Source organism: Lithobates pipiens, unplaced genomic scaffold (assembly GCF_037356315.1).
Source record: "Lithobates pipiens isolate NorthernLeopardFrog02 unplaced genomic scaffold, aLitPip1_a1.2 Scaffold_3, whole genome shotgun sequence".
Taxonomy (NCBI): domain Eukaryota; kingdom Metazoa; phylum Chordata; class Amphibia; order Anura; family Ranidae; genus Lithobates; species Lithobates pipiens.
The window spans coordinates 52992011-53017967 of NW_027507790.1; the positions used below are offsets into that span (position 1 = coordinate 52992011).

At 42.5% G+C, this 25957-nt stretch overlaps 1 protein-coding gene across 7 annotated transcripts in view; it reads right to left on the reverse strand.

Moving 5' to 3' along the window:
* The window catches only part of ARVCF (ARVCF delta catenin family member), a 1038475-nt gene that overhangs the window by 215365 nt on the left and 797153 nt on the right, over positions 1–25957 (reverse strand). Inside the window, exon 1 of one of the 7 annotated variants that reach the window (XM_077461697.1) lies at positions 23507–23845. The exons of the other annotated variants lie outside the window; for them this stretch is intronic. Within the exon in view, the coding sequence (XP_077317823.1) occupies positions 23507–23527 (21 nt within the window). The 5' untranslated portion in view covers positions 23528–23845. Of the gene's footprint in view, positions 1–23506; positions 23846–25957 lie in introns of those variants that run through there. 7 annotated transcript variants of the gene reach the window in all.

Consider the following 25957-nt stretch of genomic DNA (forward strand, 5'->3'; position numbering starts at 1 on the left):
CCGACTCTTCAGGAGCTGGTGCAACATCATTCTATAAAGATATAGAAATACATATAAAATGTCCAAATCTATTAAGTATGCCCAACAATTGGGAGTTCTAGTAAAAACAAGAGGTACCCTTCCCCACTTCCGGAAGACTTCGTCGCCATTCGCCCCCCTCCTCCTTCCCCCCCCCCCCCCCCCCCCCGCCATCGGGCCATTCACAAAGCGCTTCTTACAAGGAATAGCGGCGGCAGCACCCGAGAGTCTATTGAAAAGTTGGCTGGGGTGCCGACATCCTGGGCCAGGTAAGTGTGCCAATATTAAAAGTCAGCAGCTACAGTATTTGTAGCGAACTTCATTTTGGTGGGGGGCTGAAGCTCTGCTTTAAGGGATCCTCCTAACATGGGTAACATCCAAGCTTTCAGGATGCCTTGATCCCTTATTTGGGCTTTATACAGTTCAGAAAATGGTTTACAATGGGAACACTGTTGCAGTCCATGAGAACTACAAACCGGGACTTGAACTTTCCTCATTCACAGATCCTTGTGAATGAATGTGACTGTAAAGGGCAGATAAGATCCTAGCACCGCAGCACTGTTATTAAAATGTGGAAGCAGTTGCAGGGAGAGGATCCCCCACATGCTGTCACAGTGGAAGGCTTCCTCTCCAAGATGCTCTTTTAATACCCAATCATGCTTCTGACCTGTTGCCAATTACCCAATTAGTTACAAAGCGTTCTTCCAGCTCTTCCTTGTTAGTACCAATTTTCCAGCTTTTTATTGCCCCGTCTCTTATTTAAAAAAAAATTAAAATAAGTACATTTTCGCAGTTTAAACATTTGATATGCTTCCTATTGTAAATAAAATGTGAGATTTGCAAATCATTGCATTCTGCTTTTATATGGCGTCCCAACTTTTTTTTTTGGAGTTGAGGGTTGTATAAACTGCACTAGAAATATCCTATTATAGTATCTTTGCTCGTGAAGGACAGCACTTTCCTCAACTGTGTGAGCTTGCAAGGACCTCAGGTACCAGTTTGCGCTTGAAGAATATCAGATTAGTATTCTGTCTGGCTCTTATATTGACTAGACACCAGGTATACAACCATTGCATTAGCAAAGCCTCACTTCTATAGGGAGACTACACTAACATGAGTGCATAAAATTGTCTCTTTACCCCCGCATTGCGCATAACAATTAGTTTGTTTATATTAGATATACCGACTGTCAGGACAACAACATTTATTATAATGTATAGGGGAACATATACATATACATATATATCTCTCTACATACATATATATATATATATATATATATATATATATATATATATATCATACCACACACACACACCCTGGCTCTAGTTCACATTTTAAGAAGGCCATAAGATAAATCTGCAACTTTTTTTTTTATGCAAAAAACACACCACAAAACACACACACACACACACACACACACACACACACACACACACACCTCTAAAAAGGTAAGAGCAGAATGCATATGATAGCAGCTAGAATTGCATGTTAAGCCTCACAAGGAGCTATTCAGATGAAGCAAGTCAAGCACACTGGGCTCTGGAGCTTTGCATAAGAGATACTGACCCACTAGGAAAAGTGACTTGTACTTGCAAGAATGATATAGTCAATCCTTCCATGCTGGAGAATGGCAGTAAAATGTATTATATAATGAGTGCAAATGGATTTCTCTTGTCTGGACTGTCAACCTGTCAGCTCCTTCTTGGCCCATCATTTATTTCTCTGAAAAAAAAGTTTTGCTACAGCGATTCCCTTAATGATGAAAGTTTTTGAAGCAGCCAAAATAAAATGTTTTATAAAATGACTAAGTTACCATCTTGTTGAAAACGTAAAAAATACTTTTCTAGCAGAACAGTCATTTTTAATCATTACACACAAGCTTTTCTTCAACCACAGATACCTGGTGTACTGAACAGGTATATCTAAAAAGGACTGGTGTGCTCCATGCTAAAGACTATACAGAGTTTTATGTACAGATCTCTATTCATGTCAACAATCTGAAAAAAAAAATAAATAAACACGCAAATACCATGTGATCTTTCATCCAGCCTACAGATGGAGCTCCGGGCTACTTTTTTGCATGCTTTCCTCTGTTTCTTTAGAATGTACTGTTTACAGAAATCAGGCCGAAATTTACATTCAAAAAAACATCTGGGTCACTCTGTACAAGTGACTCACCCCTGATCAGATTGCTTGGCCTGGGCCAGCCTAATAGGGAATACCGCTTTGACTATGAAGTCTCTAGCCAACACATAATAGTCTGGGAAATCATCATCATATCTATATACACATACACACATTTCCTTCTTCCCATTTTAAAAGAAATCCAATAAATTCGAATTTTGTCATAAATTTAAGCCAAAATGTATTCTGCAAAAATTTGGTTAAGTATAATAATTGGTTTGTGTGATCACAGACATATGTACGCAAATGATAATGTACATATGTGTGCAGGTGATCACAGACATGTGTGCAGATAATCATTGGGACATATGTTTTTATTATTTGGGGACATTGTGTTTACACTGTGTGGCGAGACCATGTGCATTTTCACTAGACTGATGATCAGTGAGTAAAAAGCTGTAAAAAAACAGCTCATACTCCCTGATCATCAGCTGGCTGCAGCGATCTGCTCTCCTCAGCGAGGACTTCCGTGTGAGGAGAGAAGACCCGATTGCCTAGCTGTTGGCTGTTTGTTTACATCACATGACAGCCCACGATCCCCCTACTTCTGATGGACGTTCAGGAACGTCCACTCGGAAGGAGAGAGCTCCCACCCGGGTGTGTGTGTGAGAATAAATATATATATATATATATATATATATATATATATATATATATATATATATATATATATATATATATATATATATATATATATATATATATATATATATATATATTACACACACACAAAATCAATTGTCCAATATTCTAATTGTGCATACAAGGCTTTAGTAAGCTCCTCAGACCCAAAACTAGCACTTGAGGCCTTTAAAATGTAATGCGGTAAAGTTGAAGTGTTGTCCTTCACATGGAAAAGATACCATCTATACTATTCTAGCGCAGCCTATAAAATTATAGCTTCAGGGACACCTGTGCCAAGAGAAAATAGGAAACTTGCCACTAACCTGGAGCAAGCAATTAAATAAGGCGTTCTTATTTTACCGTCTGCATGTTGCAGGTCTAAGGTGACTAAAAGTTCTAAAGTCAGGATCAGGCAATCAGCATTTCCAGAAGGAAGCCTCTTTACATGTTAAAAGTGTTACTATTATTATTATACAGGATTTATATAGCGCCAGTTTGTGCAGTGCTTTACAACATGAGGGTAGACAGTACACTTACAATACAAATCAATACAGGAGGGATCAGAGGGCCCTGCTTGTTAGAGTTTACAATATAGATACTAAACCCACAACAGTAAAATATCAGTCTGTATATGCAGCAAAGCACGCCTGTTATACTCACCGTGTAACTTAAGGGGGTTAATCCTCTACATTGTGTAAAAGGGTTGTTTAACTCTGATCCTCCCCTTCTTCCAGTCTCCAAACCATTACCTGATGAAACTGAGGCTTGGGGACAAGCTGCACACATGCTCAGTTTTAACCAGATACTGATAAAAACCACAAGACTGTACTGCTGATGGCAAAATGAAAATAAAATGTGTGTATACATACATACATACATATATATATATATATATATATATATATATATATATATATATATATATATATATATATATAATTTTTTTTAAAATGAGTTTCCATGTTGTGTGCACTATGGGAGACCAGATATCGTGAATGCAGGGTCCCGGGTTTAGGATCCCTATGAAATATGAAGGAGGATGTTAAATCACACTAAATTTTTCAAAATAAGGAGGACCCATCTCATTCTGAAAAACCAAACTTTGAACAAGCTATCAGCTAGGGAAGTCAGAACTTTGTGTCCAATGCAGCTATCAAGAAACTGCTAGATTACAAGTACAGCCATAAAAACAGCATTTTAAAGAAGGTAACATAAGGCAATGACTGAGTAATGATTTCTCTCGGTGCAACTTTTATTTTTTTTAACCATAGCTTTAGCAAACCAAAACGCCCTGGGTGCCTATGCTGCTGGCTGCATAATGATCTGGACAAAAATTACAATTTTTATTTTTTTTTTTACAGCTCAGACTTCCATTAGGAAATCTATTAGTATGCTGAAGTGGTGTTTTAGAATAGCAGAGGATAGCATGATTTCTTTTGAGACTAAGGCTAGAGAGTTGGGGCCCCAAAATGACCTTGCCAAGGAGCCCGTAAAATCTAGCAATACTGCTGCTTACATGCCACACATACAGCGTTTTGATGAATAAAACGTCGAGCACAAAGTTTTGCTTTTGCTAGCAAAAAAAAAAAAAAAAAAAGCAAAAAAGGCTTATGAAGGTGGGTAAAGGGTGCAGAACAGGTTTTTCTTCCAAACGTAATCCACCCACAAGTCTCCTAGTTCTGCATAGCAGCTCAAGAAGAGCAAGATGGCCGTTTTACCTTATCAAAGCTTTTACTCTATCTGCTTCACTGGAAATAATGAGCCACCAGGAAAAAATGGATAGCATTATCCTTCCATATTAATAAGCGATCACCCCACTCCACCAATCTAGCTCGATCAGCACACAGGACAATCCCAATTTTCATCAAAGGCTTGCACTTGGGCAATTAGAGCAAACGTGAAAAGTCCACATCTCCATTAACAGCTAGCAAAAAAAAAAAAAAAAAAAAAAAAAGGGCCTACATGCGAGAACTGCAAATTCTGCTGACTGCCGAACTGGCAATAAAAAGGGAGAGAAAGCAGGAGCAAGTCCTCATCGAAACCACTTGCCAAATCCAGACTGCTTTCTACTCCAAAGAAAGCAATTACAACTGTAAACTTCAGGGTTTTCACATAGTTAAGCACAATCCAATTGTCTTTAATGGTCGAGACTAGTTTATAAATCCTCGGGTCTTTGTGCATAAGGTGGGAAAGTTTTGTCATTTAACAATGCAACTACAGAGACTGCCATTAGCTTTTACAATACTAATTCTGCAACCAAGCACCATTATTTTTATGTACTGCTAATTGTTAAAAATAAAAAAACTTCCACAGCTGATACAGTCCATACAAACTATACAGGCTTCCTTTCTTTACAGTGTATTGCTTGTACAGTACAGCAGGGTCACCTGATCTTTGTGACCCCGTTACCATTCGTGGAACTAGCCTGGAATCCTGACACATGTACAGCGGTCTCATGATTTATAAGAATGCCCAAAGCCAGCTTGACGAATGGAAGGCCAAAATGTGATCCGCTAAAGCAAACCATTTTTCCTGGAAATACGTGCGCTTACAGAAGACCTTCATGCAAGTCCCGATTCAACAGCATATATTCACATGTACCAGACATAAGATGAACTCAAGGCTTTTTCTTATATTTTATATTAGATAGCGCTGCACAATTAATCGTCAAAGAATCGAGATTGCGATTCAACCCCCATCACAATCTTAAAACAGCATTTCCTCGATTTAGACGTTCCATGCTGACAAGAAAAACAAAACAAAAAAAAACACACAAAACATTCACCACACACACGGCCAAGTTTATTACAACATCGCTTAGGCAAAGATAAAGCGAAACACTAACAGTCATTTCTTTTAGCTCAAAGGAATGAACGTCAGTCTGTAAATGAGTTTTAAAGGTACGTGTTTTTTTTTTCAACTTAATGTATCCTATGCAGTGACCGGCCCCGTAGCGGCTTTAATTGGATAGATAACAGCTTTTCCCACTGCGGTCAATTAAATCCAATGATGCGGGGGCGGGGCACGCCCGCAAGGTAACCCCCCGGGAGAGCGCTTCTCCTAGGGGGTTATCTAATGCGGGGGAGGAGCCACGAGGGACCCCAGGGGAGGATGTTCAGGGCCCACTCTGTGCAAAACAAGCTGCACAGTGGGAGGCAAGTAAAAACATTTATATATAAAATACACATTACAGACACTAATGTTAGCCTATTTTTTTGTACAATGTAAAATGTTACTCCACAAGAATTGTGATCTTTATTCTAAATCAAGAAAAGATGAGAAAAAAATATAAATAAAAATCGTGACTCTTTAGCCAAAAATCATGCAGCTCTAATCTATCTCTGGATAAAGCGCTATTATACCCAAAACCAAAAATGTAATATATTGCAGCTAATCAATCATTAGATGTGGTGGCTGCATTAGTTTCCTTTTTTTTTTTTTTTTCCTCCCCCCGTTACCACCTGATGATCCTGGCCAGTAAACACACCTCCTGTATTAGAGTGCCTCCACTCTGGATGAATGGACAGCAGTATTCAGTATTGTCACAGCCTGGGAGGGGAATGTTAGATGTACTAGCAGAATTAAATGCAATAACAAAATTTAGGCCAAACTCCAGCTAACACTTTATAATCAATTACAGCAAACTGTCTCTCTCCCACCCACCCCCCTTAGGATGTAGGTTTGACATAAATAAAAGCCGACCATTGTAAGCACCCCTGCAAGTGCTGAATGGTTCGTCTCAACCCTGTAAAACTGATATATCTGAAAGAGCTTCTTTTACAAAAAAACAGACTTACTGGCTGGATCACCAAATACAAATAAGTAAAGAAAGCCTACAAAAGAAAAACTATTGCATCCATCACATCTAGGAATTGGTAAGCTGCAATATAATAAAATGTTTGCTTTAGCGTTTAATACCACTTTAAACTCCATGTCAGGTTTCTATTGCTTTCTGTGTAGTTAACAGGAGGTTCTAAAGCTTTTCCCAATCAATCCAAAGCCAATAAAAACGTTTTGCCGCAGTACAGCTCAACATCTATAGTAAATAAAGATTTTAAAATCCGTATCTTACTTTCCCAACAAGAAAGACTGGATGTGGCAAACTAAAGTATAACATGATACTAACACATCAGTCCACCCAAAAAAAAAAAAAAAAAAAAAAAAAAAAAAATTATTTGGAAGAGGTTATTACTAAAATGGTTACAATGTTGGATGCTAAAAAACAATTCATCTTGCACTGTCACAGAGCAAGAATGGTTTCGGATGTCAAATGAAAAAACAGCTACTGCAAGACAATCTATTGGAAAACAGCAGTCACTAATGTGTAGAACCCACCACAGCCACATAAATAGTAACGTGGACCCATAAAAAAAAAAAAAAAAAAAAAAAAAGCTAAATGCAAACCACCATGAACGATGGTTGTCTTTGTCCAATTACGGCTTATCGTGGAAGGAACATTTGCTTAAAAATGCTGAAAATGTCAGACATTTCGGTATGCTGACCTCAAGACATACTTTTTCTAAAACACAGGAGATGAAAAGGCAGACAAGGACAGGAAATGGCATATCACTCTCCTTTACCGTGTATAACAAGTTATGTAAACTGTACACAGACACTTTGGCGCACTCAAACTAGAAACATTTTCTGCGTGGAACGTGTGATATTGATACATAGAAGCTAGACCCAAAAAAATAAAAAAAAAATAAAAAATAAAACAAAAATAAAAAAAGCCACTACTACCCTATGGAAGAAACACAAAGCTTAAAAGCGTCAAAAATCAATAGGATGGGATTTTTTGGTACAGATTTGGACAATCATGCTTTGGCTTTTTCAACTTCCTGCAGACAAGGCAAATTAAATGAATTGTAAGGAAACCAGGGGAACCAAAGTACTTACTAAAACAGGAGTGCGCAAAATCTGGTGCAGCACTGCAAAGAAACCAAATCAGCTTCCAGTTTGTTTGTTTTTTTGTCAAAGCTTAATTGAACAAGCTAAAAGTTATGCCGTGTACACATGACCGGACTTGGTCGATTGTGTGTGTGGGCTCCAGCGGACTTTCTTCCCAAGAGTCCTGCAGACCTATAAATAAAAACTTGCTTCAAATCTTTCCGACGGACGAGTCCGGTCAAAAAAATCCGGTCATCTGTGTGCTAGTCCGATGGACTAAAACCGATGCTAGGGAAGCTATTGGCTACTGGCTATGAACTTCTTTATTCTACGTCATCACGTTCAAATTCGGACTTTGAGTGATCATGTGTGGCCAAGTCTGTTCATTTGAAAGTCTGGTGGACCTGAGCTGCAAAGACCAAGTCCGTCGAAAAGTCCGGTCACGTGTACGCGGCATTAGAAGCCGCTTGGCTACTATGCACAGCTGCACCGGATTTTGCACTCTAGTTTTAGTAAGTCAAACCCAATATCTTACATAATAGATATGGGCTTAACATTGGTTCTGTGGCACAGACATCACTCCCTGTGAAGCGGAATAGGTTCAGCTTCACTTCTACAGAATATTTGCCTAAAGTCAGGGAAGGATAGCCTTTTTCAATGGCTGAACCACTAGTTAGCCAAAACCCTTAGCATGTACTAGTGACAAGGTGTCATGGGATACTTTGTACCTTACGTCTCAATGACATCTCATTACGGCATCCTCTGAAAATCTGGCAAGTCTTCAAAAACGGGTGCTTGCACAGGGTAGGAGAGACTTTTACAATTACCATATCACGTCTATCTGCTCAGTAGAGCCGCACATGAGTAGTGACTTCTATTACAACATTTCTGTTGTCCGTTTCCTTCAAACACACAAAATGACTTCAGGAGGTAGCTCCTTCAAAACACAGCGCTGGCATTCATAAATCTTCCATAAAATGCCATATTTTGTCATTTCAGAACACTTGGCGGGCAGCATGCTGATGCACTTACTCCAGACAAAGGCATATGTTTTTTCTGGAGTACACAATGCAGTATACACACCCACTGCAATTTCACAACGTGCAACAAATCACAATGCAACTCTCCCGTAGATATAAAGCCAGTTGAGCACTCGAATAAAACCTTTGTAGGCGATCGCGGTGACCCTGTAGAGAAGTCGGAGCACATTATCAGGTCCAGACAGTATGGAATGTACAGAAAAATGAAATGATTTCCATGTCTCAACAGTCACACTTAAAAGGGATCAGTAAGCCATCGAGAGAAGAGATGAAAGTTGTTATGATAACACAATCCTGCCAAGGCAATGCTGCATTAAGAGAAATCAAAGTGAAAAGCGGAAAAAGCCTCCGATATAGAGACTACCCCCTCCTCCTCGCTGCTTTTACACAGCTGAAATATTAACAGTCCCTATACTGGACAGCTGCTTCTTCTTACAGTAATTCCTGAGGACTCGGCTACAGCAATGGAATGTGGATGAGGTCATAGAAAGCGCTGCAAGGAATCGGGGACACCAAGTACACACAGCAACAATGTAAAAAGCATTGACAGATTTTAGGTTGTACCCAGGTATGCAAACAATTACACACAACGATCAGGAACATTCATAACATGGGTTTTACAGAAAAAAGGTTACGATTAGCCATTTATAGCACTATCCTAAACGTCATGTACTTCGCATTTTCATCACTGCCCATACAACATTACCATGTGTATTTGCAATGACCCATGAACAGTTGTGATCAGTAGAAGTCCACAAGCTGCAGCAATAACAACCTTGGCGATCTGAAGTATTTGTTACCCCTTTAACACTTCATATTTCTGATATGTGTCTGCTGTACCATGTACTTGTATGAGAAAGTATCCTGTTCTCTTTGCATTGCTTCCTTTATGTGAAATCTCTGGGGTTCCCGCTAGTCCCCTTGCTTTCCTATTAAAAACTGACCACACCAAGCAACAGAGCACACCATGGTCAGTTCTTTAGCTATGCTGGGAACTACTCCAACGATCGTTGGTTCTTTCATATTATTTTGGGTACCTGCCATATTCATTATCACCGTGTTATCTCCTGGGTGCATGCCTCATATAAAGTCCCACTTGTCTGGTCTCTTTTTTTTTTTTAAATTAATCAGGGATGGTCGTGCTTGGCTCTACACACCTTGCGCTTCATATAAAGTCCCACCTAGCTGCCTGGTTTTTCCTCCAATGATTAGACTTCCGACCGCGTGTATGCTCCATCAGACTTTTGCTGGCGGAATATCCGCCAGCAAAAGATTGAGAACAGGTTCTCGATTTTTTCCATCAGAAAAAGTTCCTATCAGAAATTCCATTCGTCTGTATGCAACTCCAACACACACAAAAAAATAAAAAAGCCCCACCATTCATTTTCTCGTCTCGAGAACTTGTATGACCGTGTGTATGGAGCGGAATTCAACCATCCAAGATTCTTCCGACGGAAATTCCGCTTGTGTGTACGGGGCATTAGACTGAGAATTTAGTGTTAAACCAATGTAAGTGTGCAGGTTTTATTTTATTTTTTTATTTTTATTTTTTTTAAGATTTGAATAGAACACCTGTCATGTTTTTATAGTTCCTTTGTGGTTGGACTCATCCTCCCTATGTGCCGTGGTGATTGATCACCCAGAGTAAAAAGTTAAAATTTTGGGGAGTTACAATCTTCCAATGGGGCCACTTTCTTGGGACAATCACCAGGGATTTTCCTTACATTAATGAGGTTCTCTCTCTTACCTCCTGTTCTGGCTATGGGAAAGGAAGTAAAAAAAAAAAAAAAAAAAAAAAAAAAAAGAAGTGTTTTACTATCCAAAGTTAAAAAACAAGGGCAGAAGATTTAATAGATGGAAAGATGAAAAAATGAAAAAATTAATGACTCAAGATCCTCTTTAAAAATCTCCTTTGATTTTAGGAAAGGTAAATGACCCACAAGACAGATCAAAAAATAGTTACATTGAAGCTCTGCTACCTGTGTGCCATCCAAAAATGTTATTCTGCTACAAAAAGAGTAAACCGCACCTGTCACCGCCGCATGCCACACAGATTGCCGCAATTCAAAGTCTCTGGTGACCTTGGGCAATTTGCACTCCTCAGACATTACACATGAGATTTGAGCAGAGTCTTCATTGCAGAAACACAAATCACGGCTGTGAGGGCAGCTACAGGCGATGCGATATGGCAAAGACAGCAGTGATGTCAGGAAATCCAGACCATTTACAGGATGAAAAACTTAAAGTGTTACTAAACCCACAAAAGTAAAATCTGTCTGTATATGCAGAATAGCATGCTTGTTATACTAACTGAGCAAGTCAAGGGGTTAATCCCCTGCATTGTGTAAAAAGGCTGGTTTATCCCGCATGCACAGATACTCCTCCTCCACGGTCTATCTGGGGAAGGCCAACTAACACAGGAAGGGTAGCCAACCTGCACATGCTCAGTTGTCTTTTATGCTGGAGATTATTACTTGTTCTCGGAGCTAGCCAGGTCATGCGATTTTGGCATCACACATGTGGGCGTGTATACAGGCTGAAGTGTAAATCTCCTACCCGAACTCTCAGCACTGGAGAAACGGCTCAGTTTTAAGTAAAAAAGTAAATTTGAGCCTGCAGAGCATTGCAACTGCAAGCAGTGCATTGCGAGTAATATGCACAGGCTCCTGCAGACTCTATTCCTAGTTCCAGTTCTATACAATAGTACAAACCTACCATTAAGGGGCTGGAGAAAGTCAGTCAGTCAATGGTCCACAAATGAGGAAATCTCACTAAACATTTGCTTTAGGCCCGTATTTGGTCGCAGGGGGGGGCCTTTTAACCCCCGCTAGCAGCCAAAAAAGGGTTAAAAACCACACGCAAAGTGCTGTTGCACCAGCGGTATAGCCGCGTTGCCTCATTGATTTCAATGGGCAGGATCGGTATACACACACTGCTCCAAAAGATGCTGCTAGCAGGACTTTTACTGTCCTGCCAGCACACCGCTCCAGTGTGAAAGCCCTCGGGCTCTCACACTGGAGTGAACGGAGCGGCACTTTCAGGGCGCTTTGCAGGCGCTATTTTTTAGCGCCGTGGCGCCTGCAAAGCGCCCCACTGTGAAAGGGGTCTTATTGAGACCTACAAACTCCTCTGCCCTGATGGATGGACTTGTGGATGGAGGGTGAGTAGAGCAACACACTGCACTTAATTCAAAGGATAACAATACTGTGGGGAGAAAAACCCACAATTGAGGTAGGTGGAGGGTGGTTTGGGAGTGGGGTGCAAGGGAACATGACCAGGTTCATAGCAGTACCAATGAATGGTCACGAATGCGGATTACACTTAAGGTATAGTGGTGGTGGTTTGAGAAAAGGTATGCATTAGAACATTTTACAAAGGTACGGCATAATTTGTGGATAAAAAAATAAATAAAAAAATAAAAGTAACCTATTATGATATCTGCAGAGTATAAGTGCCACCATTTAATTTCTGCTTTGTTGATATTTGTATAGTGGCACAGACACACCCATAAACAATACAGAACAAGAAGTGTGACCTATGGCAAGGCTGTTGGACTTTAACTGGAGATTTTTATTAGGCCACATGCACACAGGACATTAAAAGAAGGTTAATAAAAAACACCAGTAGCTTTGCAGTTTTTCAATGCTTAATGTTTTTTGCAATAGCATCCCCCCCCCCTCCCCCCCATGGATCAAAACCTTAAGATGCTGGTGAGCAGTGTTTGACATTAGAGAGTTTTTACAGCTGAATAACTCCTCTCAGAACGCACTAGTCAAAAAACACCCCAGCCAAAAACTGCTGATAACATCCGGTGTGCATGTACTTTCATACTGGGGCAGCGTGCTTGCAGGAAAGGGGGGGGGGGTCCTGCAAGCAGCATCTTTGGGCGTTGGAGCAGTGTACACACCACCCCTGCCCATTGGAATGAGGGGCTTCGGATGTAAAAGAGGGGCTTCTGATATGGAGTTATTCCTTGGAGCATGCTTATTCATGCAAATTTTGCTTCCGTGGTTTATAAAAAAAAACTGATTATTATTTTTAGCCCACAAATATATTCCTAAAATAGGTATGAAAAAGTTTTGAGACTGACCACTGGCTCTAGCATTCTGCCAACTACCTTCAAGCCCATCTCAACCCAAAAACAAAAACATATTGCAGCTTACGAGTCCTTGGATGAGGTGGTTGCATCTATAGAGAAGCAGCATGGTCACTTTAGGGCAGAGCTAAACAGACCTCACCCTCTCTTCTGTACAACAGAGGGGAGGGTTCTGTAGTCCTCTGAGAAAACTGGTAATATTAACGGATAAGACTGCAGCACAGATGGAGAGCAAAGTATTTACCACCTAACAGGGTTTCTGACAGGATCAAATATGCATTTTTTTTTCTACACTTATTGCACAATACTTTTAATTATTTATTTCACCAGGCCGGGGGGGGGGGGGGGTGAAATTTGGAGATCATGGTTTGTGTTTACATACTCTTTCCCATTGGCCTAGCACTGATAAGTAGACTTATTAGCCAATAAAAAAAAAAAAAAAAAAAAAAAAAAAAAGGGTGGAAGGCCACCGTCCAGAGCCGGTGACATGGAAGCTGGTTGCATTACATAGTAGTATGGATTTTGTAGGACCCCAAAGCTTGCAAGCATGTACCTGGAGGGTAGAGTGCCAGTTTACATTTTATTTTGGTGCCACAGAATGACGAAGTGATAAACCGAATACTAAACACCTAGGTTTTAAAAAATAAATAAATCTTCCCATAGCTGTACAAAGATTTTTAATATTTATAGAATACTGCTGTGCAGCCCATGTCTACGAAAAATGGCAGAACAGGCAAGAAAGTAAAAGCAGACAAGAAAATGACAACCAGCAGTTTTCTCTATAGGATTAATAGACAGGAAGCCCACTGTGGGGGAGAATGCGGCTCCCTGCTATGCCACCTTGGTCGTTTTAAATACCTTCAGATCTGATAGTCACATGAAGAGCTGAAATTCTACTGGCAAATTGGTTAAAGCTGAAGCTTAATCTGCTTGTATTTTGCCTTCCTTGGTTCCCTGTGTTCCTCCTCTTTAACATGTTAACGAAAGGTTTAAATTAAAACCTAATTTTCATAATATACATATTAGACGCAGTGATGTCATCAATGGGGACTCTGTGCTTTTCTATGCAATGCAGATAGAGCAAGGCTGGTAGGAGGGACTCACAGGATGCAGTCCATCGCTTGCTGAAAACATCAAAGCACCCTGCCTTAGCACGCCTCTTAACAGCTCATAGCTTCGGTGCAAGCAGCAGGTTAGTGCATCAACTGAATTATGCCTTGATGGGAGGATATCAGTCTGGAGAAGTGAGTGTTCCAGGTAGACTGCAATTGCTCAAAGAAGGCTCTAGGTCAGGGGTAGGCAACCTCAGCCCTCCAGTGGTGGCGAAACCACAAATCCCATCATGCCTGCGATTGTCAGGGTTTTGCAAGGTCTCATGAGCCGAGGTTGCCTACCCCTGCTCCAGGTCAGTGATGGGGAACCTTGGCACCCCAGATGTTTTGAAACTACATTTCTCATGATGCTCAACTACACTGCAAAGTGCAAGAGCATCATGGGAAATCTAGTTCCAAAACATCTGGGGTGCCAAGGTTCACCATCACTACTCTAGGCACTACCCATAGGCCTCCATTACGATACTGAATTGATCTAAAAAAAACAGTAAATAAAATGGTAGGGCCAGAGACAGTAAAGCCCTATACTCACAGGCAGAATGTCACTAGACATTGGCTGGTTCAATAAAAACCGCCCGACATTCGGCCCGTGTGTACGTTGGTCTGTCCAACAGAAGCCAGCCGGCGTCCGTCAGAACACAAAGGCTCAGTGGGGTAGATCACTGTACTAAAGTGAGATCATTAGTACAGTGGCTCCGATCGGAGCAGCCTTTTTTTTCCCCATTCAAAAACATAAAAAAAATAAACAGACGCGCGCGCACGCACACACACACACACACACACACACACACACACGCGTGCGCCAAAACAACTTGTAGTGTGTACCAGGCATAAGGCTGGGGAGGAATGGGATAAAAGATGCAGGAATTCATGTAGACTAACTTTTTGCAGTGTAAGCAATTTTTCTACAGGAGAGAAGACTGTACAACTGCGCAAGACTGAACATAAAGCTGGAGCTGAGCGTTAAACTCCCATAAGGTAAGCCTGACATAGAATCCTCTGTAGAGACATTGGCCTTTGTGGTATGACCTGGCAGTGCCCTGGCTGCTTATAGCAAAGATTCAACAAGTTCTTGAAGGCTGATGTCATTTCCACAAAGTGTTAATATACACCAGCTATCTAGATGAAAGACATTGCTACATGTAGATTAAATCATGGCTTGCTTTACTCCATTGTCTTGTACCCCTTACAGTAATTAAAATTCTTGGCTCTGGGAGATGGCCGGAAGGTGCCAATACAAATATGTTGCCCATGCCAATAAACATTTTCGCTGAGTATCCAGTACACCGGATGTTAGAGCACAGACTCATTGGCAAACATACTACATATGACCTAATTAGAAACTTACAGAACAAATTCATGTTTCTTTACAACTGGAAACAATGTGACAAAAATGATAATAGACCAAGAGGGTTACTATGGGAATATCAGAGCTTCTCCCCTTCCAAACAAAAGCGTTAGTCTAGTTATTGTATTGAAAAGTATTACCCCCCATATAAAGAGTAATGACACAAGCACAGATATAAATATGACCATCCTCTGATCTCTGAACCCCCCATAGCATGATCAGCTGTTCTACATACCACACTCCAGTCTAATTCTCTCCAGCCTATTAATGCATGGCTGACGATTCCAACGTCTAGTACTACTAGGTACTAATCTTCCCTCAAATAAAAGGCTGAAGGGCACAGAGGAATGACCAACTCTGGAAGATCAGACATGTGGACATTAGATCTACTTATTTTGTTATAACGGTGACACTAAACTCTGGGGGGGAATAAACACATAATGCAGCATTCCAGTTGTTAGATCTGCTGGCAACAGTTTTTGTTCAGGCCCCCCCCTCATTTTTCCCTCCTAGGGATCTTGCAAGTAACACATTTCCTGCCCTAGTGTGACAATGCTCCCTCACTGTCCTGGTCTATGCAGGACTGGTATTGTTACCATATAACAGCAAGTGTCACAACTACAGTACACCTCCCAATCTCCTCATCTCCACGGAACGTGCTATTCAGTAGTTCACAGGGGTGAGCCAGGCAGGGCAGATAACATTGCAGTTTACACAGCACTAGATTTCTGGCAGGATTAAACAGGTACAACCCCAAAATACAAAAAAGTTGGGAATGCCAGGTTGGAGTTTTTATATACATTTTATGAAAACAACATTTCCACGTGGCAGCTAGAGGGCACAGAACCAGTCACATCGGTTTCTGACGTCTTAGGAGCTTACCAGCCAATTCACCTCCTGTGTATGCAGACTTTCCAACCAAGTTAACAGGAGTCTGACCTTATCTCCCAACAAGAGTAGTGCATAGTTTACGAAGGCCGGCCATACATGGAGCCAATTTTTTTCCCCACTTTGCAGGACAGACAGTGTTGATGCAGGAATTCCTCCTGCCAGGCCATTGTCTTCTGGTGGAAAGACAACTCCTGGTGGAGGGTTGGGAGTTGTCCCAGCCAGGAGGGGACAGCGAATATGGCTAGCGCTAATAGCAGCCGTCAGCAATAATCACAAGCTAATTTGGCAGGCTGATTGTACCCAAGTTAATCAACTTGGTAGATTCATTCTGCCCATTAATGGTTCAAATTTCGGCAGGTTCCTGCTGAGAATCAAACTGTGCATGGTGGGCCTTATCCAGAGTGTAATGATAGCACCCATGTGGTTCTCTAGATCAGTGTTTCTCAACTCCAGACCTCAAGGCGCCCCAACAGGTCATGTTTTCAGGATTTCCCTCAGATGAAATGGCTGTTAAGTTTTACTGCCTTACTAATTACAACAGCCATTTCATCTGAGGGAAATCCTGAAAACATGACCTGTTGGGGCGCCTTGAGGGCTGGAGTTTAGAAACACTGCTCTAGACAGTGAGAAGAAGTTTTTATGCAGGGTGCGGAAGTCCACACAGCAATTCAAGTTTCAACCCAAGCACATTTCCAACTATTTCCTGTGGGGTCTCTGCAATAGAAGTACAGGGAATGCTCTTGGATGGGGACACCAACAGAAAGAAATGCAATACTTGACAAGGGTTCTAACCCCATCCCACAGGAGGAAAACATTTTATATCTCAGTTGCAGGGTGTGTATATGTATATATGATTGTTGAAACACAAAACTGATTATGATGTGGGGTTACAGATAACCTGTATTTGTAGTCTTCCTGTGCCATTAAATAAAACTACTGGCTTATGGGCATCACAAACACCTTTGACTCCTATAAAAGGTCAACCTTTAAAGATGAATAGGCTGTCAAGAGGAAGATGTTATCAGTCACCAGGGTGGTGGACTGCCATGCCTTTAGCAGGACACAACAACTGCAAGTATGTAAGCATACTTACACATGTATACACACACACACACACACACACACACCAGTTTATAGAGATATTTTACATGCAATATGGCTGAAGTATTTTCACAAGAAGATATCTCTAATGTCAAAGGTTGCATCTTTTGTAAATACCTTAACATAAGCCTAAGTAAAGTTGCTAAAGAATGCCTACGCTTGGAGTAACTTCCCTCTTCTGACAATGCAAGGAGCCACATGGTATGGTCAGGTACTGAACGCTTTTTCAGTGGCCACTGGACCATGTATAGGTAGGTCCAAACAGGCAGCCACTGAATAGTCCAGCTAAACTAACTGAGCTCTTGCCAGGTGGACAAGGCCAAACCTTGGGCCTCTTTGTTCTGTTACCATCACAGGACAATGACCAAACTACTACTGGAATATAGCCAAGGCTGTCTGGATTGCATTTTACAGTAAACATGATCAACTTCCCATTCATTACAGTGTAGTCAGAAGTTTTAAAATACTTACACATTAGGATATATGTCCAATATTGCTGAACATATAATGGAAGGTATGTCCACATTCCCCAGCAGAAAAGAAATAAAAATCTGTACAACACAAATGCCTTGCAGAAGAAATCATAAAGACAACAGATCTTATTAGTAATTTTTTTTTTTTTTTTTTTTTTAAGTGATAAAAAAAGGGAAGACAGCAGAAGCCAAAAGTTAAGCCACATAACTCATCTGTCTAGATCAAGCTCCCATCTGTGAGGACAAAACACAGGGGACATGAACTACATTTACAGAGATCAATAATTTTCATCTATACTCCAAGACGGAAACATCAGCCAAGTGCATTGTGCCATTATCAATTAGATTTATTATTTTCTTTGTCCATACAAGTAAACCTGCATTTCAAATAACGCCCAGTTCAGGCTCATTCACCCGACACACCCTGCTAATTCAAAAAAAGCACAGCACTCCTACCTGCTGAAGATATCTGAGCAGAATGGAAACAAACAAAAACTGCAGTGCAATGAGATCATGTATTTTCCCTGACACAGCTTAGACATACTGAGTACAGACGCTGAAATCTACAAGTTGTAACATATGGAAAAGTTTCAATTACCACTAAGGTGCGTGAAATGGGTTGCACGCCATTCAGTAGGTAGAAATAGTCCCCAAGCCGATTTCAGACTGACAATGACATTTGTGGTATGCAAACTGCTCTCTGCTAAGAGGCACAGAAGAATGTGCAGGGATCTTTATCACAAATAAGCAAACAATCTACTGCAGTACTACACAGGGAAACCCTGCTGTCCAAGACCCCCCTCTGGCATGAGCTTAACTATATAATGGTTCAACATGTACAGACCAAACAAAATAGGCACCTAGGCTAATCCTTCTGCTGCTCTGGTGTGCAAAGCACCCAAACCTGCACAGTATAGAATACAACAGGCACACAATTGCAAATCAGGAGTATCTTAAACTAAAAAGAGTTGCACAGATACCCTTTTTTGTTTACCAGCAAGTACAGATAGCTTTTGCGATGCGATTTGACTTTAGCAATGCCATTTGACCTCATACAAAATGAATGGGCTCAAATTGCACTGCAAAGAAACGCACGCAATACGATTCCTGTCCAAATCACAAGTGGTCTCCTGCAACACTCCTGCGTGAACCCAGGCTTGTCATAGTGTTTTCAGCCTGAGTTCACACACACGAGCAGTGCAGTAAACTGAAGGCGAGTCGGACAGGAATCACACCACATTCCTGCTCAAATTGCATGTGAAAAAAATAAATAAAAATAAAAAACACAGAGGGGGGAGAGGTCCTGTGCAAGTTCACATCGCACAGGCAATGCATGCGATTTGATCCTGAGTACTCATGAAATTACTCAAAATTGGTGCTCCCCCCCCCCCCCATCTAAAACCAGCTACATATGGAAGCAGTAAGTCAATGAGATATGAACACTAGCCATCAAAACCTGTGATGTGCGAAAATGGGGAAGTTCAGTAAATTCCTTGTAATACACTATAGACAAAATCTAGATGGCACTTTACAGGGTCACCAAGAGCGTTCCCACAAAAGGCAGTTTATTCTTAGTGTTCTCCTACAAACCAAAATCCACACACTACTTGCCCTCTCCACCAGCAATGTCACCTATGATGGCCTGTGCCAATCTGCACCTTCCGGTGAGCCTAGACTGCCATGGACAGACCCATCAGGAATGCATCATGCCAGTCTTGGCTCACAGAAATCCTGCACTGAATAGTGCTTACAGATTAATTATGCATGCATCCTTTGGTTCTGCAAGAAAGAATGCCCAGTATGTACAAACAATAGTAAATATTGTAATGAAACCTGTTTAATAAGTCTGGGATTACATTCAAATAGCAGGTCTGGATTCAATATTAGCGGTTCTCAAATGAACTCCGTTGACTCAACGATGGCAAAAGGATGTTCTGATGAGAATTTATCCTAATGTTAAAAAAATTCTATGAATATACGGGCAGCTTTAGTACTAACATGCTTCCTGTATGGGGAGGATCTTGGAATTTTTCTCTTGCATCACAAGCAGAGGTTCACAATTCTCCAAATAAGCAGAACAAGGAGTGGGCTGACCTTGGTACATCACAGCTAGGAAAGACAGAAGTCCAGAGCAGGTACACTGTGGGGTTGACTTACTAAAACTGGAGAGTGTAAAATCTGGGGCAGCTGTGCATGGTAGCCAGCTTCTAACTTCAGCTTGTTCAATTAAAGTAGAAGGCAAAAACATTTTTTTTTAGTTTTGGGTGGAGAGGGATTGCTGTCTGTGCCCCCATTGGAGGAGATTCACCCTCACTATTTGTCCTGTTTACCATGATCATTTAAAAAAAATAAAATAAATAATAATAATATTAATCAAGATTTTTGGGTTGTCCCAAAAGTTCAGGAGGCCTTGGAGTCCCCAATGAATTACTTTAACTTGTGATGTGCGAAAATGGGGAAGTTGGGTAAATTCCTTGTAATACACTATAGACAAAATCTAGATGGCACTTTACAGGGTCACCAAGAGCGTTCCCACAAAAGGCAGAGCTCCAGTTTATTCTTAGTATTCTCCTACAATACCCTGCAATCCAAAATCCACTCACTACTTGCCCTCTCCACCAGCAATGTCACCTATGATGGCTTGTGCCAATCTACACCTTCCGCTGAGTAAATGTTGCCTATGGTTCTACTTTAAGCTTTGGGGGGTTGGGGGGGGGGGGAGAGAAACGAAACAAAAACCCCCCCCAACAACACCGCTGGAAGCCAATTGGCTTCTATGCAGAGTTGCACTACATTTTGCACTCTCCAGTTTAGGTAAATGAACCCCTTTGTACACTGTATGCATGCATTTTATAATATTGACTGCAGTGTCCCTTTAATAACCCAGGAACTGTAAAATAGATGCAATTAGCAAGAAAAACAGCAATGCAAATGAGATTTACACATACATTCAAAAAGCTGCTCCTGTGATAACCAAGACTTTCTCTGGGCCTCAATGGAAAGGGTTATGGAAACAGAACACTAGAATGCAGAGGCTCAGAACTACCAATCACAAGTCAACGTTACTAGAAATAAAAAAAAATTAATCTTATTTCTAGTAACTTACTATAGATATAAAAATGTATATAATCAATAAAACACTAATTATAATATATACATTAACCAAAAGTAGAACTAAATCCTTAATGTTTTGAAATTAGAATTAAATCCATATGGGCCAGCTGAGCATTGACAGGGGTCTCCAAACAAGGCCCAGCTTACTATCCTTCAGACTTTAGAGAGGCCAGAATGTGAACAATGAAAATAGAAAAATGTTGTGGCTTCTGTAACAATATCCCATCGTTGGAAGGACTAGTGCCCTAAGGGCCAGATAAAGGCAAAGGGCCACATCCAGGCCCTGGGACTCAGTTTGGAGACCACTGGTATAGAACGTAATAAGGGAGGTTTACAAATAAAGTTGGTGCAGCTGTGCATAGTAACCAATCAGCTTCCAGGTTTTATTGCCAAAGCTTAATTGAACAAGCTGAAGTTAGAAGCGGATTGGTTACTATGCACAGGTGCACCCGTTTTGGTAAATCTCACCTAGGTTTCCTTTAGAAAAAGTCTAGAATACTTGTGTCCACAGCTTGCTCTACACGGCATTAGGGCTGGTTCACACTATTGTGATATTATTCGCAGCGCACTGCTGTTCACATTACATGCGATGTCTGTGTGGTGCGATATCAGCCATACAGATAGTATGGCCGATATCACATTTGGTCCAAGCACACATTATCCTTTTTTCTGTTCAAAACCAGAATCGGATTGCATATGTGTACACACATATGCGATCCGATTCATGTCCGAACTGTCAGTTCACAGTGCAATAAGTGAACTGAAATGGGGGTGTCGTTAACATATAATAACACCCCCCAGCAGTTCGCATATGGCAGTGTGATCTGCTGTGCGTGTCGGGTGCAGTGGATTCGCAGGGTCCTCGCATCGCACAAGTGTGAACCGGCCCTCACCCAAACTTCCAGTTATGAATAGCTCACAAGTTTCTGAAAGTCCCCAGATTCCTCTCCTCGGGACTAAAAGGCCCTTAAATTCCAAGGGCCATGGTTCATGTCCCGTCTTCTATGGCTGCCTGTGCATGTTGGCGAAGACATTGTGCCAACATCGGGTTAGAGTCTCTCTTGGGGAGAACACAGGAAACGGTGGCTCCATTAGGGACTCAAGGCAATGGAGCCACCCAAGAACAGAGAACCTGGCATGGGGATCTTTGGATTGGGTCATTTGAGAAGAAGAAGAAGATAGTCAGGCTTTTAAAAAGAAGAATAAGATAAGAAGGCAAGTGCTGAAGTAAGCTGCTGTAGTTTCCATTAAAATTTTAGAATTTAATACCACTTGGAAGAAAAAAAAAAAAAATAAATAAATAAAAAAAACACAACGCCTTACTTAGGAATGCAAAAAGATAGGTATTGTCAAAAAAAAAAAAATTATGAATTATCAATGTGCCCTGTTCTGTAATAGATGTACCATCATTCATGGTTTAGTGGGCGCTTCTCCAGGTAAAGCAGCTCTGATCACCAGGTATGGCTACTATACATGGGAGTCAGAAGAGGGGGACATAAACCTCGTAGTAGACAGCAAGCAGGTCTATAGCACAAACTCATAGATTACATAACCACACAACACCAGCTTCTACGGTATAAATAAAAGATGCGATCAGCATTTCCAAATGTTACATGGCATCAGACTGTATAAAAGCGCGTCCTATAAATAAGTCGCTAATGAGTTAGGTAGTAAAAATGAAAGGCAATCTAACGGATGGAGATATTGATCTGTGAAATAACATCACATAATCTCTTTGGCTTTCAAGATATTAAATTACAAAGAGGATGTGGTGACAGAAACCCACCCTATTATGGAGGAGCATCATCATTTGGAAAAGAGAGAGGGGGGGGGGGGGGGTGCTGATTTTTGGATGACAAGTTCTTTACATATTACTTTATAGATGGGAGACTTTAGTAGCACTGAAAACACAAGAGGCAATCCTGAGGACAGGAAAGCCCATGTCTCATGTACTAGAGCCATGGGAGACGGAACCGCAGCAAACAAGACGGGTTGGAGACATCAAACTGCTCGTGATCCTTTATGTTCATGGGATGAGAAGGAAAAAGCAGGCGATGGAGAACGCGCCCTCCCATCCCAAGCTGCAATGTCTCAGCCGGGAATGCTGGGATCTACTTTGTGAAGTGTGGAAAGCAATGCTGACACTTCCAGCAGAGAAGAGGCATTGATCCATACAATTAGAAAAGATCAGCACACACACTGTCCAATGCCTTGTTTTCAGGGATCTGATGCAAAGCAATCTCATGGAATGCATCATTGGCAGGGATCATGTGCAAGCTGCAGTAACCCATAGCAACCAAGAGATGTCAGTTCAGACAGGCAGGCAGTTTTGGCTCCTAGAAGCTGAGAAATGCAATAGTTACCTAATGAAGAGAGTTATCCTCTATATGACATACAGGATGAGGAGCAGGTAAGTGGCCACACATCAGTCTCCAGACAATAGACCTGGATGGGATGAGGGAGAAGTTCTCCCCCCAGCCCAGGCTTGTTGTAGTAAAGTTGGTGCACAATGTGGAGATGAGGGTCAGACCTGCAGTCAGCACAGCTCCATAGACTGCAGCAGGCAGCCATGTATACAGATCACACATCTATATATAGAGGGGCACACCACTGACCTGTTGGAGTTCTGCAGGCATTTATACAGCTTGTCCAGCCTCCGTGTACACAATGACAGATCGGCTCCTTTATTCCACTACAAGCACCGAGCGCACACCATCAAATCCAATCCCCAAATCCGGCTATAGAGTCCAGGAGGAGGGCGACGAGCCTTTGTATGTGTTCACATTCCCTTCCCGAGCCTCAGCACAGAGCACACTGCCAGCAAACTCTCACCGATCCCCCTCCTCCGAGGGTGGGAGCAGATAGACGGTCACAGCTGGGAGCTCAAATCATCCACTCACAGGCCACACCCAGCACGCAGGAGACGAGACTCACAGCACTACACACTCATCTACCTCCGGAGAGGAGACGAGACTCACAGCACTACATACACACCTCCCGAGAGGAGACGAGACTCACTCCCAGCACTACACACTCATCTACCTCCGGAGAGGAGACGAGACTCACAGCACTACACACTCATCTACCTCCGGAGAGGAGACGAGACTCATAGCACTACACACACACCTCCCGAGAGGAGACGAGACTCACTCCCAGCACTACACACTGATCTACCTCCGGAGAGGAGACGAGACTTACAGCACTACACACACACCTCCCGAGAGGAGACGAGACTCACTCCCAGCACTACACACTGATCTACCTCCGGAGAGGAGACACGCTCAGTCCCAGCACTACACACACATACCTCCGGAAAGGAGAGAGGGGGCACACACTCCTAGAGGAGAGGAAAGAGGGGTGCCACTGCTAGAGGAGAGGAGAGGAGAGGAAAGAAGGGTGGCACTGCTAGATGAGAGAAGAGGAAAGAGGGGTGACACTGCTAGAGGAGAGGAACGAGGGATGACACTGCTAGAGGAGAGGAGAGGAAAGAAGGGTGACACTGCTAGATGAGAGGAGAGGAAAGAGGGGTGACACCGCTAGAGGAGAGGAAAGAAGGGTGACACCGCTAGATGAGAGAAGAGGAAAGAGGGGTGACACTGCTAGAGGAGAGGAAAGAAGGGTGACACTGCTAGATGAGAGGAGAGGAAAGAGGGGTGACACTGCTAGAGGAGAAGAGAAGGGTCACACTGCGAGAACAGAAGTGTCACACTGCGAGAGAAGAGAAGTGTCACACTGCTAGAGGAGAGGAAAGAGGGGTGACACTGCTAGAGGAGAAGAGAAGGGTCACACTGCAAGAGGAGAAGAGAAGGGTCACACTGCGAGAGGAGAAGAGAAGGGCCACACTGCTAGAGGAGAAGAAAGGGGCCCCACTGCTAGAGGAGAAGAGAGGTGGGGGAGAGATGGGGGTCACTGCTGGAGGTGGGTTAAGAAAGGGGTCACACTGCTGGAAATGAGAGAAGAGGATTTGCAGTGCTGGAGGTGTAAGGAAAGAGGTTCACCATGCTGGAGATGGGAGAGGATGAGAGAGGGGTCACACTACTGGAGGAAAGAACACAGGGGTCACACTACTGGTCAGTGTCACACTGCGAGAGGAGAAGAGAAGTGTAACACTGCGAGAAGAGAAGGGTCACACTGCTAGAGGAGAGGAAAGAGGGGTGACACTGCAAGAGGATAAGAGAAGGGTCACACTGCTAGAGGAGGAGAGAAGGGTCACACTACGAGAGGAGAGGAAAGAGGGGTGACACTGCTAGAGGAGAGGAAAGAGGGGTGACACTGCTAGAGGATAAGAGAAGGGTCACACTGCTAGAGGAGAGGAAAGAGGGGTGACACTGCAAGAGGAGAAGAGAAGGGTCACACTGCTAGAGGAGGAGAGAAGGGTCACACTGCGAGAGGAGAGGAAAGAGGGGTGACACTGCTAGAGGAGAGGAAAGAGGGGTGACACTGCTAGAGGAGAGGAAAGAAGGGTGACACTGCAAGAGGAGAAGAGAAGGGTCACACTGCTTGAGGAGAAGAGAGGTGGGGGGGAGATGGGGTCACTGCTGGAGGTGGTTAAGAAAGGGGTCACTCTGCTGGAAATGAGAGAAAAGGATTTGCAGTGCTGGAGGTGTAAGGAAAGAGGTTCACCGTGCTGGAGATGGGAGAGGATGAGAGAGGGGTCACACTACTGGAGGAAAGAACACAGGGGTCACACTACTGGAGGAGAAGAGGGGGGGTCACACTACTGGAGAGGAGAGAGTGGTCACACTGTTGGAGAAGGAAAGAGGGGGCACATTGCTGGAGAAAGGAGAGAAGGATCACCCTGCTGGAGGAGAGAAGGATCGCCCTGCTGCTGGAGGAGAGAAGAGAAGGATCGCTCTTGGGATGGGAGAAGAATGGGGCTCACAATGCCGGAGGTGGGAGGAGGAAGTAATCGCAATGCCGGAGGTGGGAGGAGGAAGTAATCGCAATGCCGGAGGTGGGAGGAGGAAGTAATCGCAATGCCGGAGGTGGGAGGAGGAAGTAATCGCAATGCCGGAGGTGGGAGGAGATGGCGTCACACTGATTGGGATGGGAGAAGAATGGGGCTC